We start from the raw sequence: 16,164 nt of genomic DNA, 5'->3' as shown, positions 1-16,164 counted from the left end.
GCACTGGCTTCTCCTGTTGCGGAGCACGGGCTTTAGACACTTGGGCTTCAGTAGTTGTGGCACATGGGCTTAGTTGCTCTGTGGCATGTGGGATCTTCCCGGACCAGGGTCCGAACCCATGTCCCCTGCATTAGCAGGCATATTCTTAACCACTGCGCCACCAGGGAAGTCCCATGTGGACTTCTTAGTTGCAGCATATGAACTCTTTAGTTGAGGCATGCATGTGAGATCTTGTTGCCCGACCAGGGATTGAACCTGGACCCCCTGCATCGGGAGCACGGAGTCTTTCCCACTGGAACACCAGGGAAGTCCCAGAATTTCCTTCCTTTTTAAAGCTGAATAATATTCCAGTGTACGAATATACCACATTTTCAAATCCATTCATCCTTTGTTGAACACGTGTGTTCTTCCATATCCTGGGTATTGTGAAGAGTGCTGCTAGGTACATGGGTATGCAAATACCGCTTCGAGATCCTGGTTTTAATTCTTTTGTTGGCATGTGTGTTGCATTCAGTAATTTAATACTTAGTTTCCCATTTCCCCCATTTCATATGCAATGAAACAGAGGTGCCAGAGGTCAATTAATTTGATTAAGGCCTCACAGCTGATACATTGCTAGAGCAGCATTTGAATCCGAGTCTTCTGTCTCTAAATGATCTGTTCTCTCTCCATAATCTCATTTTGCTCTAAAATATTTTTCAAGAGGAGGGATTGGCATTTTGAGTGAGAGGAGGTGACTTTAGGGGACTTTAGAAGATCTGGAAAAGAGGGAGAAAGATGGTAGCATTCATTACTGTGAATTTCATAACCAGTCAGTTATATTCTTTGTGACAGGCCCTAAGTGGGGGAGATTTGCACCTCAATCAAGTGGGCTCTTGCGTAGACAAAATGCGTGGGTGACAGGGAAGTCAGAGAGTATCATGCCACGTACACTGGCTTTCTGAATCTTCCACCACAGCATGAGCTAAAGGTCTTTTTTGGTGCACGCTGGAAAATTCCTCTAACAGCCCCTGAAGTGGGACTGGCTACTGGATCCTTTAACCCCTGTGTGGAATTCACTTTACTAGAGACTTGGTGTAGAACATCCTTCATCCTCCATCCATGGGGCATATGTCCATCGTTATCACCTGAAGGATGCACACCTGAGCAGTGTAGCATCCATAGTGTTTGGTTAAACTGAGCCCAGTTTTCTCATCTGTTATATTGCTTTACTTTGTTGTTGCTGTCGTTTGCTGTCCAGGCATCAAATGGTCCATAAACAAAACACCTGTCCACTGCATATGCACTCCAAAAAGCAAAAACAAATTTCAGAGCAACTAAAATGGCTGTTGCTAAGCCAGTACATTCAATGCATTTTTCTTAGACAAATAGTTGACTTTTAGGTAAAACACCTTGCATGCTGCTTGTCACATAGCAGGTCCCTGAAAATCGTTCTTTTTATCCCTCATCCTTTCCTGTATTAGAATTCAGTTCCGTGCAAAGAGCTAGGATAGGCATTGGAAATGGAGGGGTGGAGGAGGTGACTGTATTCACTGACCTCAGAAGTGTGGGAAAACAGGCATTGAAAATAAATCAGTGTATTCATGTGGATAAAGAAAGGAAGGAAAGGGGGTGTCACTGATGAAATTGTGTCCTCCCTCCCCTAAACTGATACGTTGAAGTCCTAGCCCTCAGTACCTCAGAATGTGACCCTTTTTAGGAAGAGGATCATTACAGATGTAATGAGTTCAGATGAGATCACAATAGAGCAGGGTGGACCTTTAATCCAATATGACTGGCGTCCTATAAAAACGGGAAATTTGGACACAGACATGCACACGGGGAAAACACCACGTGAAGATGAAGGCAGAGGTCAAAGTGATGCACCTGGGAGCCAAGGAACACCAGTGATTGCCAGCACAGCCCCTGGAAGCTAGGCAAGAGGCGTGAAACATTCTCCCTCACCATACTCAGAAGGAACCAACTCTGCTGACACCTTGATCTCAGACCTCTAGCCCTCAGAACTGGGAGATGATACGTTTCTTTTTTAAAAATTTTATTGAAGTATAGTTGATTTACAATGTTGTGTTAATTTCTGCTGTACAGCAAAGTTACTCAGTGCTCTACAGTAGGACCTTGTTGTTTATCCATCCTACGTATAATAGTTTGCATCTGCTAATCCCAAACTCCCAGTCTTTCCCTCCTCGACCCCCCTCCCCTTGGCAACCACAAGTCTGTTCTCTATGTCTGTGAGTCTGTTTCTGTTTCGTAGACATGTTAATTTGTGTAGTATTTTAGATTCTACGTATAAGCGATATCATGTTGTATTTGTTTTCCTGACTTACTGTGCTTAGTATGGTAATCTCTAGGTCCCTCCATGTTGCTGCAAATGGCATGATTCCATTCTTTTTTATGGCTGAGTAATATTGCATTGTATGGGAGATGATACATTTCTGTTGTTCAAGCCCTCGGGGTTTGTGGTGCTTTGTTATGGCAGCCCTAGCGAGTGAATACAGACAGCTCCAGTGGTAACTAGGATAGGATGGGGTTGGGGAGGTCCCCTGGAGGACATGATGTTTAAGCAGAGACGGGGAAGATGATTCAGAGATAGCTTGGGAAATATGTAGGAAAAAAAGGAGAACATTCTTCAGAAGAAATACTATTTTGATATGCGGCTAGTGGTTACTTTACAATTTATCCTAATAAGTGTGGGTATCGCGTTTCAAATCCCACAACACGTTAGGACTGGAAACAATAAAGTCCAAGACGGCTGGCTGCTACTCACCGTGCAGCTGATAAAACAGATTGACCATGATGGGGGAGAAAAGAAAACTTAAATCAGTGGAATTAGGAGGAGGAGGACACAGAGGGAGGAGAAGAAGGAGCAGAAATGAAACAACCTTTCCATTTGGGGGCTCTTTTTTTTAACAACAGAAATTAATTTTATCATAGTTCTGGAGGCTGGAAGTCCAAGATCGAGGTGTCAGCATGTTTGGATTTCTTCTGAGGCCTCTCTCCTTGGCTTGCAGATGTCTGCCTTCTTGCCATGTCCTCACATGGTCTTTCCTCTGCCTGTGCATCTCTGTGTCCAAATGTTCTTTTCTTATAAGGACACCAGTCAGAATGGAGTAGGGCCCACCCATATGACCTCATTTAATCTTTTTAAAAAATTGTTTTTAAATTTATTTTTTAACCTTTTAAAAAAATTGAAGTATAGTTGATTTATAATGTGTTAGTTTCAGGTGTACAGCAAAATGATTCAGTTATACATATATATATATATATTCTTTTTCAGATGTTTTTCAATTATTGGTTATTGTAAGATATTGAATATAGTTCCCTGGGCTATACAGTAGGTCCTTGCTTATCTATTTTATATACAGTAGTGTGTATATGTTAATCCCAAACTCCTATGTGTGTGTGTTGTGTGTGTGTGTGTGTTTATATATAAATACACACACCCACATATATATATGAATGGATAAAGAAGATGTGGGGTGTATATATATATCTTCTTTATCCATTTATCTGTCCATTTATCTGTCAGTTTCATGAAGTAGTGTAATGATGGGTGTTTGTCCTGAGTAAAGGGACGAACCTCCATCATTACACTAGCTCATCAGGTTGACTTCTGGGGAAATGGCTGCTTGGAGCATAAAACAACCACCTCTGATATTCTAACGATGATGCTGAGCCCTCAGTGGTGAGTTCAGCCACCGTAGAGATGTCCTATTTCAGAAGTGATGCCAATAAACTGTAGTTTCTTGAGCAGACACAATGCTACTTCAAATTAAAAAGTCCTCTTCTTGTTACTGTCTTTGAGAGTATTTTTCAAAAAGTACCTTCTAAACCCGGATTAGCTACCCCCTCCCTTGGGCCTTCACAGAACTCTGTGTTTTGCTGTATCATAGTACTAACCATGCTGATTTTAACTCTCCTCCTTCTCACCTGTGTTGTTCTTGATCTGCCTCCTATCCTAGGCTTGCATCTCCTTGGAGCACAACCTCAGATTTGAAGTGAATCTCTGTCCCTCAGAGTCTGCACACAAGATGACCAGAAGTGAACATTAAATAAATATTTAACAACTCCAGTTTCAAAATGTTCACATCCTAGATGCTCAAAGTTAAAAAAAATTTTTTTGCATGCTTAAAAATATAAACCCTTGGGTAACACACATGCCCAATTGGCCAAAGGTTTTCCAATGATATATGTTCATTTTTTCTCTATCACAAATTCCCTCTGAACCCTCTGCCACCAAGATTCAATAATATGAATTTAATTCTCTGTTTACATCAACCTTTTCTGGTTAGAGGCTAGCCTGCTATGTTCTCTTTTGACAAGTTCAGGGTAATTTTGAGTTTGATCTGATTCTTTTTTTTTTTTTTTTTTTTTTTTGCTTGCTTGTGACCAGAGAAAAATCTACGTGATGTTTCAAACTATAATTTTCAGGTTTTCTCTTTAAAAGGATGCTGGATGTAAAGGTTTGGATAGGATAGAAAGGAAAACAGAGCTAAAACCCAGAGCTCTGTTACAACTTCTGAATGTCTATTCTCTTTTTTGTTGTTAAGAGAATTACCAGTGCAATTGGTTCCCACAGGAATATCTCCTGTTATTCTCTCTCATTTGTCCAGTTCTGAGATAATTGAATAATCTGGAATGTGTCCAAGAATTCTGAGCCCAGAGAGCGCCTTAGGGAAACCTAACACTCTAACACTCTCTTCTCATGGCCACTCATCACGTTGTCTTGGTTTCCCTGACTATTGGAAGCCGTAAAGCTTTAGCTACGCTGTGTTGGATGCTTACTGTGTTTCACGTGTATGCTGAGCATGGTATATGTGCAGTCTCTAAACCTCACAGCGAACCCTGAGAGGGTTTATGTTCTGGTCATCAATTTAGAACTGAGAAAACTGAGACTCACAGAGTCAGTTGTGTAACACCTCCCAAAGCTGCTGTTGGGAAATGGAAGAGCCAGAATTTGAATGCAGAGCTGACTGGCTCAAAACTCCGTTCTTCTTTCATTATGTTGTTCTGGATGGTGTGGCCTGGGGAGAGAGTCTGCTGAGGCTACATGATGGGGCACAGAGAGTGTGTTGGAAAGAGTAGGGGTGAAGAAGGACCCTGGGCAGGATCAATATGGCCTTGGGGGCCAGGCAGAAATGTGGTACTTCTCAAGTGTGCAAAAAGCTTTAGAAAAATGTTATGAGCTCCTCTAGTTAGTAAGCAGTGTAAGAGCTAGAACTTGTCCACCAAACACAATGCCTGGCACGCCGTAGACACCCAAATATATGAGGAGGAATAGATGGATGAGCCGAGTGGGAGAGGTCAGAGCACAGGTGGGTTCCACAAGGCAGTAGGGGATTCTCAGGATGGGCGAGCCCAGCTTGTTCCCTAGATACAACAGTAAGTTCTATTCTCTGGATAAAAGAGGAAACAAAAAGGCCAGTGGTTTACTCATTTAAGTGAGAAGTTTTACAAGGAAAGATACTCAAGACAGAAGAGTCTCTCTTCATAGGGGAGGCTTAATGCTGAGCCTGGCCCATGCTAAAGGCAGCCTAGCTTAGTGGAGGAAACACCAATTTTGCCATTAGACAAACCTGGGATCAAATCCAGATGGTTACTAACATGCTGTGTGACTTCGGGCAAGCACCTCAACCTCCCTGAGCTTCTGTTTCCTGATCTGTAAAATAGGATTGTAATACTTAGAGAAACAGGGGTAAATTTTTCACATGGTTAATGTGCTTTTCTATTTGGCCTTTCTGAGTATATGACTTTTGTCTGAGCTGGGCTGTGTTAACCATCTACTTGGGAAAGAAAGTATAAAAGAAAGTGGAAGGAAACTCACTCGATGCCACTGTATGGGACTCGTTGCCCCACACCGACAAGTTCTGTAGCAGGACCCCTGCTCTCAGGCCTTCTGGTACATGAGAGTCATTGAAGAACTCCAACCAGACAATCTTGTACTCAGACCATACCACTTTATTTCTTTTTCTTTTTTTTTTTTTGGTACTTTATTTATTTATTGAAGTATAGTTGATTTACAATGTTTCAGGTATACAGAAAAGTGATTCAGTTTATATATATATACTTTTTCAGATTCTTTTCCATTGTAGGTTATTACAAAATACTGAATATAGTTCCCTGTGCTATACAGTAGGTCCTTGTTTTTTATCTCTTTTATGTACAGTAGTATGTATCTGTTAGTCCCAAACTTCTAATTTAACCCTTCCCCCCTTCCCCCTTTGGTAACCATGAGTTTGTTTTCTATGTCTGTGAGTCTGTTTTGTATATAAGTTTATTTGTGTCATTTAAAAATATTCTGCACATAAGTGATATCGCATGATATTTGTCTTTCTCTGTCTGACTTCACTTAGTATGATAATCTCTAGGTCCATCCATGTTGCTGCAAATGGCATTATTTCATTCTTTTTTATGGCTGAGTAATATTCCATTGTATATGTGTACCACATTTTCTTTTTTCATTCATCTGTCAATGGACACTTAGGTTGATTCCATGTCTTGGCTATTGTAAATAGTGCTGAACATCTCCTTGAATTAGAGTTTTCATCTTTTTCAGATATATGCCTAGGAGTGGGATTGCTGGATCATATGGTAACTCTAGTTTTAGTTTTTTATACTTCTTTATTTCTTAACAGGCTCAGCTACCCCCTGGTAGCACAGAGCTTCTTCACCATGAGTTTCTGCCAAAATCCCAAACAGCAGAGTGGGACAAGAGGTCTTTGCCCTCAGCATCACCCTCAACTCATCCATCATTCTTCTCCTTCACCAGAGTCTGAAGACCAAAAGGGGAAAGTTGAGAGACATGATCTTAGGCCCCCTTATTTCTCTCTTTTTGTCATTCTCACAATTTCCTAGAATCAGAGGCTTCCCATCCCTTTCCTCTCTGGTCCACCCTTGCCAAAAACTTCTGTGGTCTTGCCAACCAAGACTGGTCCTTAATATGCCAAAGAGTAGAGATGAAGGAATTTAGTAAAAACTACCTTCCAAAGTCAATATTGTGACTTAAAATTTTTATTATTTTCTTGCTGCACAGTCTTTTTTGAATGTCAGAAATTTGCATTTACCTCCTTTAGAGGGAGTAAGGAAGTGCCTAAGAGCACGGATTCCAGAGTCAGACTGCCAGGTCCAAAGCATGGTTCTGCCACTTACAAGTGGTGTAACTTTGGGTAAATCACAAAACCTCTCTGTGCAAAATGGGGTTAGTAATAGTATCTCATAGGGACTCTTGGAATAGTACATTAGTTTGTATATGAAATAATAACACCTCTCTGTTTATTATGCATATAACTGTGTTTTCACCTTCTTTATCATTAATCAATATCATCACCATTTTTCTTTGTGTTCCTTCTTTAATAAATCCTAATTTCCTAGCCTTACCTAGGTATAGGGATGCCATGGGCCATCTGAGGTAAACCTCATATACTCCGGAAGACAAAAGAGAAGAGCACACTAATAATTTGAAAAATACATTATCCTTAGACTGCAGTCTAGTTGGTACAGTTGTTTTCCCATAGGGCTATGGGTTAACAATTCTGATATTGCTAGACATGTATACTGGAATTAAACAACTAAGTAAATGGATGGTGGAGGATGGGAGTCAGGCTTCTCATTGTTGGGGTGGGAGGTTATAAATGAGCAAGGGGAGAAAGCTAGACTGATCCATGTGATAATGGATTAGAGTTGAAGATATCAGGATGAATTCATGTTAAGCTTAATATAGACACAGACGGTTACATATATAAATATTTATAGATATGTATATATGTATGAGTCTGTATACACACATAGATTTCCTTACTCAGTCAACTGAGAGGGACTAGAAGCCGTGAGCACACTTGGCACCCAGATTTTGGTTTCTAACACCATTCTCCAAGAAAGGGAACCAGGGTCCTTGGAGAAATGGATTCTAGGATGGGACAGGAAATAAACAAGATGAACCTGGAGCATCTTGCATTGCTAGAAAGTAAGAAAGTTCTCCAAAGAAAGGGCAGGGGGGAATGTAGAAGCCAACTGAAAGAGATTCCAATGGCCAAACCTGGGGAAATTTGAATGAAAAAACAAAATAAAATAGCATTGGATTATAATCCGAAGTATAAAATACATATCCATGTGTCCACACTAATATATATCATATATATATATATATATATTTGAGCAAATAATTAAATGGGGAAGAAGAGACAAATCTGCTATGAAGAACAATTCCAAATAATTTATGTAGACACTGTACTCAGAGAGGTAGAGCATAACTTCCCACTCCTTAAGTGTGGGTTATGTATAGTGACTTCCTTCCAAAGAGTATGGTATGCAAAGAGAGAAAAATAGAGTAACTTTATAGTGGAGAGATTTGAGAAACACTGCCTCAGGCAGCAATATTGATATTTATGACATCAATAATGATGTCATCATAGAATGTATCCTTGAGATGTTATGATGAGAATGTCACCTTTTCTGTATGGTTTTCCTCCCCCAAACCCATAACTGCAGTCTAGTCGTGAGAAAAACATCAGACAAATTCCAGTTGAGGGACATTCTACAAAATACTTGACCAATACTCAAAACTGTCAAAGTCATCAGAATAAGGAAAAGTCTGAGAAATCCACAGCCAAGAGATCCCTCAAGAAGCATGATGACTAAATTTAATGTGCTACCTGGATGAGAATCTAGAGCAGAAAGAGGACACTAGGCAAAAACTAAGGAAACCTGAATAAAGTATGGGTTTTAGTTAATAGTTATATGTCAGTCTTGGTTTATTAATTGTAACAAATGTACCCTATTGGGGAAACTGGGTCCAGGGTATATTGGAACTCTCTGTGCTATCTTTGCAGTATTTCTGTAAATCTAAAACTGTTCTACAATAAAAAATTATTTTAAAGATATATTGTTCCTGTATCATTACTTCACAGGATTGATATGAGGATTTAAGGAGATAGCGCATGAAAAGTTCATTACCAAGTGACTGGCATATAATATATGCTCCACAGAACAGCAGTCTTTGACCATCTTGTGCCTTTCTGTGCAGTTCTTCCTTGTGATATGCCTTGAGAAACTTACTATTGTTGCCTTTCCTCTAAGATGAGCCAAACTGGTCTAGTTTGTAATAGTTGGTATCTGCCTCTTTTGCTCTGAGAAAACTAGAGCATCATCCCAGGGTTTGTAATTGAGCATTTTTACCTTAATGACCCTATCTGGATTGCATTCATTAGTCTGTTTAGTAACTAAGATATACCACATCATAACAGTACTTACATGGTGGTTACCTTGCTGTAAGTCTGCCAGATACTTCTATATAGAGTACGTGTATTTTAACTTTCTTTGAAAATGATTGTCAAATATGTGAGGCCCATTTTCTGTCTTAGGAAGGGGAACATGGGGACGTTATCAACTTCTTGTTTGCTGACTGAGGGTCTTGACGGAATGCAGCATCCCAGAACAGCAAGTCCTGGTCAGTTATTTCTAAGGATCAGAAGGAGTTGCAAAATTGTAATGAGGCAGGGAAAGTTTTCTTGTGACCTTGGGTAGAAAGTACCTTTCTACAGAGGTGAGGTGGATAAGATCTCTCTGGGGCTGAGGTGTATCTAGAAGAGAAACCATACTGCTGGGAGCAGGACATGGCTGGTCCTCCTGGATTCCCTCTATGGTCATGGCTATGCAAAAGAAATTATATACACACACACACACACACACACACACACACACACACACACACACATATATATATATAATTTATATGTAAAATATATATAGTAAATATATAAATTATATATACACATAATTTCTTTTGCAGAGTATATTATATACTATATTATATACTATATAAAATTGATAATATGTAATTATATAAGTGTACATATACAAATACCTACTATATTACATAATACATAAAACATTATATATAAAATGTATAATATATAATACATAAACTATATATATAATTTCTTTTGCATCGTATATATACTTAGTGTATGTGTAGTGTAAGATATAAAATATATAATATATATTATATAATATACATTATATTATATATTTGTGTACATATGTATATAAATACATACACGTGCATGGACACATATACATACTACGTATATACATACATTCAAATAGTTATTTCCTATCTTTATGCTTCTTCTCTCAGTTGACAAGGTCAGGATTTGCACATTATAACCTACTCTTCTCTCTTCACTCACCCTATTCTATTTTTCTTGGATGCCAACCTGAGCTTACCTCCCATCTACTCTTTTGTTGGTCCTCCTTAGCTGGATATTATGTGTGGAAAACTCACAGAAAAACTGGGTTGCCATGGCTGGTCCATCCTCTTGCTCAGTAAAATGAAAATAACATTTAAGAAACCCAGTCGCCAATGTCTGTTTAATAATTCTTGATTGCTGCCCTGAGCCTGGATTTCAGTATTTCTGAATAATCAGCGCCTGGAAGCTAGCAAAAAATGACTATCTAAAACTGCCAGAAATTTGCTTCCTGTTGTTCTGAATGTGAAAGTAGGAATGTGACTCTGGGGCAGCCTCATTTGCCTTTGTGCTGGATCACTTTGGTGGGCCATCTCAGTCCTACCCACTGGCATTAAGTAACTACTCGCTGCCCCTGAGTTAGCCCAGGACTTGGGAGAAATCATCCAAAAGCAAATGCTTTATAATGGAGTATTCTGTTTAAGAATATAATTCTTTAATGAAGTGTTTAGCATTTCCCCTGGCAGGACTGGAAACAGAGTTTGAAAATAGTGGATGGGATCTGGGACTGAGGGAGCAAAGAGATGGGAGTAAGGGCTCCCACTGGATGATGGGCTTAGGTGGTGTCAGCTCTGTAACTAGTTAAGGGTCTATTTCCAGAAAAAAAAAAATACCTGCCATTAAGATATTAGTTAATTAACTTATGAAAGTCCTTGGGCATTCTTTATGCACTACTCAGTCAATTTGCTGTTTGAAATTTCTACTGAAGCTCTGTAGAAAATCCAGGGCTAATGCCGGTTCCACCTTGGTGCACTCTGCAGGCCCCATGGGAAGCCTCCCTTCTGGTCAGTTCCAGCCTCCCAGAGGGATTCCGGACAACAATTGTACTAGTCAGAACTTACATTGCACGTGATAGTAAACCCAAAGCACACTAGCTTATTCAGAAAGGGACTTCCCTATCTCCTCTGCTTCTTTCCTTATTCTTTCACAATGAAGAAAGATTTTCTTCACATGGTAGGTTCAAACTCATTTGAATTCATGACCTCCTGGCTCCTTGACTCCAAAGCTTCCCAATAGAAAAAATTCAGGGAAGGACTCTGATTGGCCCAGCCTAGATCACATGCTCACTTCTGGCCCAATCACTGTGAGGAGAAGGAGGTGCTGTGATTGGTCTGACTTGGATCACATGTTCACTGTGCGACCAGAAGGGTGAGTTACTGGCCTAATTTCCAACTGCCAGCTCTTACTTACAGCTCTGAGTAAGAGTTTTTCTGGCCACCAGAGCTCACTGTGCCCATGAACATGGTAGGTTACAAGTGCTGAGGAATTACTGTCTCCCAGAAGCAGCCCTCAAACAACGACTGATGGGAGCTGGCACATAAATACTCAGGGGCTCACTTGCCCGTGGGCTGACAGAATTCTGAGACATGCAGTCAACGCCATTTACCAGAATGCCAGAGTGGGATTAAACTCCTGTTCTCCACAGTTGCCCCTTGCTGGGCATTGCACTCTTTATCTGCCTCTTTCTCTTTCCCATCTCGCCCCCTCACCCCTTGTCTGCAGTATTGCCTGACTTCACCTCCCAAATATGTTTGTACTTGAGTCCTTATCTCAGTGACTTCTGGGAAAACCCAAACTAAGAGAGTTACAGTGATTGGCAGCTCATCACATGAGTCAAATGGGGATGAAGCAGAGTGCCTGGAACTGGTACTTCTGAATACACAGAGTAGTAGCTGTCAACTAAAATATGTGTGTGTTTGTGTGTGTGTGTGTGTGTGTGTGTGTGTGTGTGTGTGTGTGTTGGGGAAAAAACCCCACAGAGCAGCAAACAATGAGAACTTACAGTAAATCACTTCCTATTACACCAACATTTGGGCACAAGCATGTCTGGCCTGATATGCCCAGGGGAAGCAGACAGACCTCCCCAGCAGGTTGCTCTGGAGAGGAAAATGTCAGAGGATGTGGGGTCCAGGCTACAGGGAGAGCTGTAATTTACATGAGACAACATTTCCACCATGACTTCATTAATCTTAGGACTCTTCCGCCCCAGCTGAATCCCAGCCAAAAAGTTATCATGGCAGAGAGACATGCCCGCCTCCTCAGATGCTGGCCAGCGGCTGGGCGACTTGGCTTATGTTTGGCGATATTCCCATTAGACAGTTGGGCTTGTGGGATGGCCCATGCATGTGCAGTGATAAAAATACTCTCATCTCTGTGTCTCAGCTGTGGTAACCCTGCTTCTTTCCGTTCGAGTGTATTGGTTTCTAAAGCCAAACTTATTCTATATATGTCGTGGGTTGAATTGCCTACAAGCAGCAGTGCTTGAGAGAGGGGTTCAGGTGTATGAGACTCTGAGGGAGTAAAACACTCACACCTCTCTAAGGTGGTGAGGGAAACAAAATAGGAAAGATAAAGGAGCCACACAGGGATGGGGCTCTTAGTTTCAGATAAAGTCTAGACCAGGGGTTGTCAAACTATGGCCCGTGGACCAAATTCAGCTGCCACCTATTTTGGTAAATAAAGTTTTAAATAAAGTTTTATTGACACACAGCCACGCTGACATAATGTCTATGTCAGCTTTCTTGCTACAAGGGCAGAGTCGAGTCGTCTCTGGACTGGATGGCCTGCAAAGCCTAAGCTATTTACATTCTGGCCCTTTCCAGAAAATGTTTGCTGACCCCTGCCCTAAACTTGTCTCAACCCATGGGAGCTCTGGAGCCCCCCTTGCTCTATAAAGTTATCCCCACCTTGAGGCAAGGGCTGGTCTCGGTACCTTAGTGTCAGCTGGGCGTTGGTTGTCACCCACCCTGGGTGTTAAGGGTGAGGGACATTAAGCAGATTAAGCCCAGGATGGTGGCTCCCATCAGCCGAGAACAATTTTTTGGATGTTAGGGGCACCTGTGAATTCTGAGCAACTGACACAGTGGCTGGGAAATGGGTACACGTGCTGGTAAAGGGGACCTTTCAAGGCACTGCTAGCAACTACTGCCATGTTGATCTGGATCTCCAGATGTGTTTCATGAAGATGGAGGGAACCCTTGCTTCCTGCCTGAAACTGAGCCATAATTCTCTCACCTGGACTCCATGACTCCCATTTCACTCTTGCCTTCAGTCCGTCCATCCCATTGTTCTCGGCGAAGACAGAAATCCTTAACAGCTCAGAGAATAATTCCTGAGAGAAAACTTCTTGAACCTTTTTCCCCATAAATTCCAGTCCCTCTAAGTAGCCAGTATTCATTTTGTGTGTTTTTACCTATTTTTTTCAGTCTTTGCAAACCACAGCACACAAAAATATGCAGATTTTCTTTTCTTTAAACCAAATGCCCTGTTATGCGCATTACTTTGACATTTGCTTTTTTTGCCTTAACAATATAAACCGTAAGAAACTCTCCAGTCTGACATGTATAGTCAACTGATATTTAACTCATTTTTTTAACAGCTGAATGATAGCCCATCATATGTATGTACATATTATGTACCTAATACAGATGTACAATAATTAAAGCGTTCCTACATTGATAGGAGTTCAGGTTGTTTCTGTGTGGTTTTTGTTGTTCACTTTACAAACCATGGTGCAAAGAACAGCTCTGAACAAATATCCTCACATTCTGTTGCTTGTAGGCTGAAGGCTCCATCCCTAGAAGTGGTATTATTTGGTCAACATACACATGCATTTTAAATTTCCATACACGCTGCCAGATTCCTTTCTGCAGATACAGCAAATCATATGTCCACCATGAGTTTATGAGACTGTCCAGTTTCCAACATCTTTGCTAGATTGGCGTCCTTCAGTCCCTTTAATTTTTGCCAATCTCTTGGCAGGGGAGTGGCCTCCCGTTGTCCTGACTTGCATTTCCTTGACTGTTATTGAAGTTGGTCATCTTTTTATATGTATATTGCTTTGATAAAAGTAGTCCCCGCAGTGATAGGACCTTATGTTAATCTGGGGGGAGATGGAAGTGTTCTAGGGGAATCCTTTGCTCTTTACCCATCCATCCTCGGCTGCTCTCCAATGCAGAGTTGGTTGTTGCCGATATACCTGCCCATCCTCGGCTGCCCTCCCTCTTGTGTCCCCAAAGGGTGTGGAGTTTTGGTCTCAAGGGATGTGGCCATGGTGGGAGTGGGTAGAAGGTCCTGCCCCATTGGTGACCATCTCCGTCTGTTCTCTTCACGTCTAGACACCACCCAGATGAACAACGCAGTGCCCACCTCCCCTTTGCTCCAGCAGATGGGCCATCCACATTCCTACCCCAGCCTGGGCCAGATCTCCAACCCCTACGAACAGCAGCCGCCTGGCAAAGAGCTCAACAAGTACGCCTCCTTGAAGGCTGTCGGTAAGTGCTGTTTTGTTTCTTCTCTCTCTCTCCTGTACTTTTCTGTTCCTTCTAGATTTCCTTATCCCCTATTTTTTTTCTACTCCTTTTTCTGTCTTTCTTATCTCATCTATCTATCACCTATCTATGTATCTATCATCTATCATCTATCTATCCATCTACTATCTATGTATCATCTATCTATCTATCCATCATCTATCTATCTATCATCTATCTATCTTTCAAAATTTCCAGATGTAAACATTTCTGGTGTTGGGGGGTGGGGGGGAGCCTGGAGCTCCTATTACCTGAGTTCTTATCAAGTGCCAGACATTGCATTGGCCCTTTTATAGACACTGTCTTATTTTCTCATAGCGCTCCAAAGAGGAAGGCATAAGTATTGCTCCAATTTTCAGATTAGGAAAACTGAGACTCGGGGAGGCTAATTTAACTTGCTCCCAATCAAGCAGCCTGTGGGCAACTTGAACTTGTGTTTTTATCGCTGCAGAGCCTGTGCTCCTGCTGCTCCCTTCCTACAGCCCTGGGTGGGTTGGGGTTCAGTCCATTCCCTCGATTTGTACATGAGGGAGTCTGACGGTGACCCAGGTTCCTAAACAAATGACTCGTGGCCCCGTTCTATAGGATGGAAGCAGCACCCACAGCAAAGTCAAGCTTTGGGGCGGGCAGAAGACTCCCAGACCCCACGCCTTCTTTTATAATCAGCTTCTCATCCTATTTCCTCTCCCCACTGCCAAGCTCCTCATTGGAGATGGGAGAGGAGACATGTGCTGATCCATTCCAGTATGAAATATCCTAATTTTGTTACAAACTCAGGACAGAAACCAAAGCACAGACATGATCACATGTCTAGGCTGCTGTCGGAACCACGGTCTACAGACATCAGATTCATAAAACAAGCACGTTGGTCCCCAGCAGAGGGCCAGACACATACTTGGAGCTTAGCGTTCGAACCAGAAGTCCATCTTTAGGAATTCCTATTCCTCAATCTCCCACGATTTCCAAATGGAACCGTTTGAAGAGGGTTTGAGGGGTGCTTATAATTCTGAGGGCACGGGTTGTGCTGCCTAAATTCCAAGCCTCGTAAGACTTTACATAGTAATCTCCCACGTTTCCTGTTGAATTTTTCCACCCACCTCAACCCTCATCTACACCCATGACCACAGATTTCTTCTATTCCGTATTGTGTGTTTGCAGAGCACATACATCCTAAACGTGTTCAGATAAACTCAGATGTTACTAGGAAGGGAAGGGAGCTGTTGCCTAGGAGAGAAAGAGTCTGGGCATCTGTGCCAATGTAACTGCAGAAGCCTTCATGCACTGTTCAGTGGCCCACCTCCCTTTCTGAGCCTTGCACTTAGGTGATGAAGAGCATCTGCTGTTATACTTGATTCTTGTTTTGCATTAAAAATAATCCACCCAGATGTCTTTTTCTTTTTGAACTGGTCCTATTACCCAAAACAACTCATTTCTTCAACTTAGGCCCAGTGTTTCCTTCCCCCTCAACACCCAATAGCTCTTTGGGTAAATCATAAATGGATCTTCCAACAGAATTCCTCGATTCTGTCCAGCATTGACTCAGGGCTTCTTGGTATAGCAAATGTTTGCAGTGCATTTGGAATTAAACTTGCAGTCTGAAAGTTTATTTGACA

The 16,164-nt window shown here is 41.6% G+C and overlaps 1 protein-coding gene across 2 annotated transcripts in view; it reads left to right on the top strand.

Annotated features, from left to right (window-relative positions):
- Positions 1-16,164, top strand: part of SHISA9 (shisa family member 9) — a gene marked incomplete at both ends in the record, with an annotated part of 289,625 nt that overhangs the window by 249,961 nt on the left and 23,500 nt on the right. For both annotated transcript variants that reach the window (XM_082671188.1, XM_082671187.1), the window contains one exon: positions 14,360-14,515. In XM_082671188.1, coding sequence (XP_082527314.1) covers positions 14,360-14,515 — 156 coding nt within the window. The remainder of the gene's footprint in view (positions 1-14,359; positions 14,516-16,164) is intronic.

Source organism: Grampus griseus (genome assembly GCF_964374135.1).
Source record: "Grampus griseus genome assembly, chromosome: 14".
Taxonomy (NCBI): Eukaryota; Metazoa; Chordata; class Mammalia; order Artiodactyla; family Delphinidae; genus Grampus; species Grampus griseus.
The sequence above is the reverse complement of the archived record's forward strand: the minus strand, read 5'-3'. Positions and strand labels throughout refer to the sequence as shown.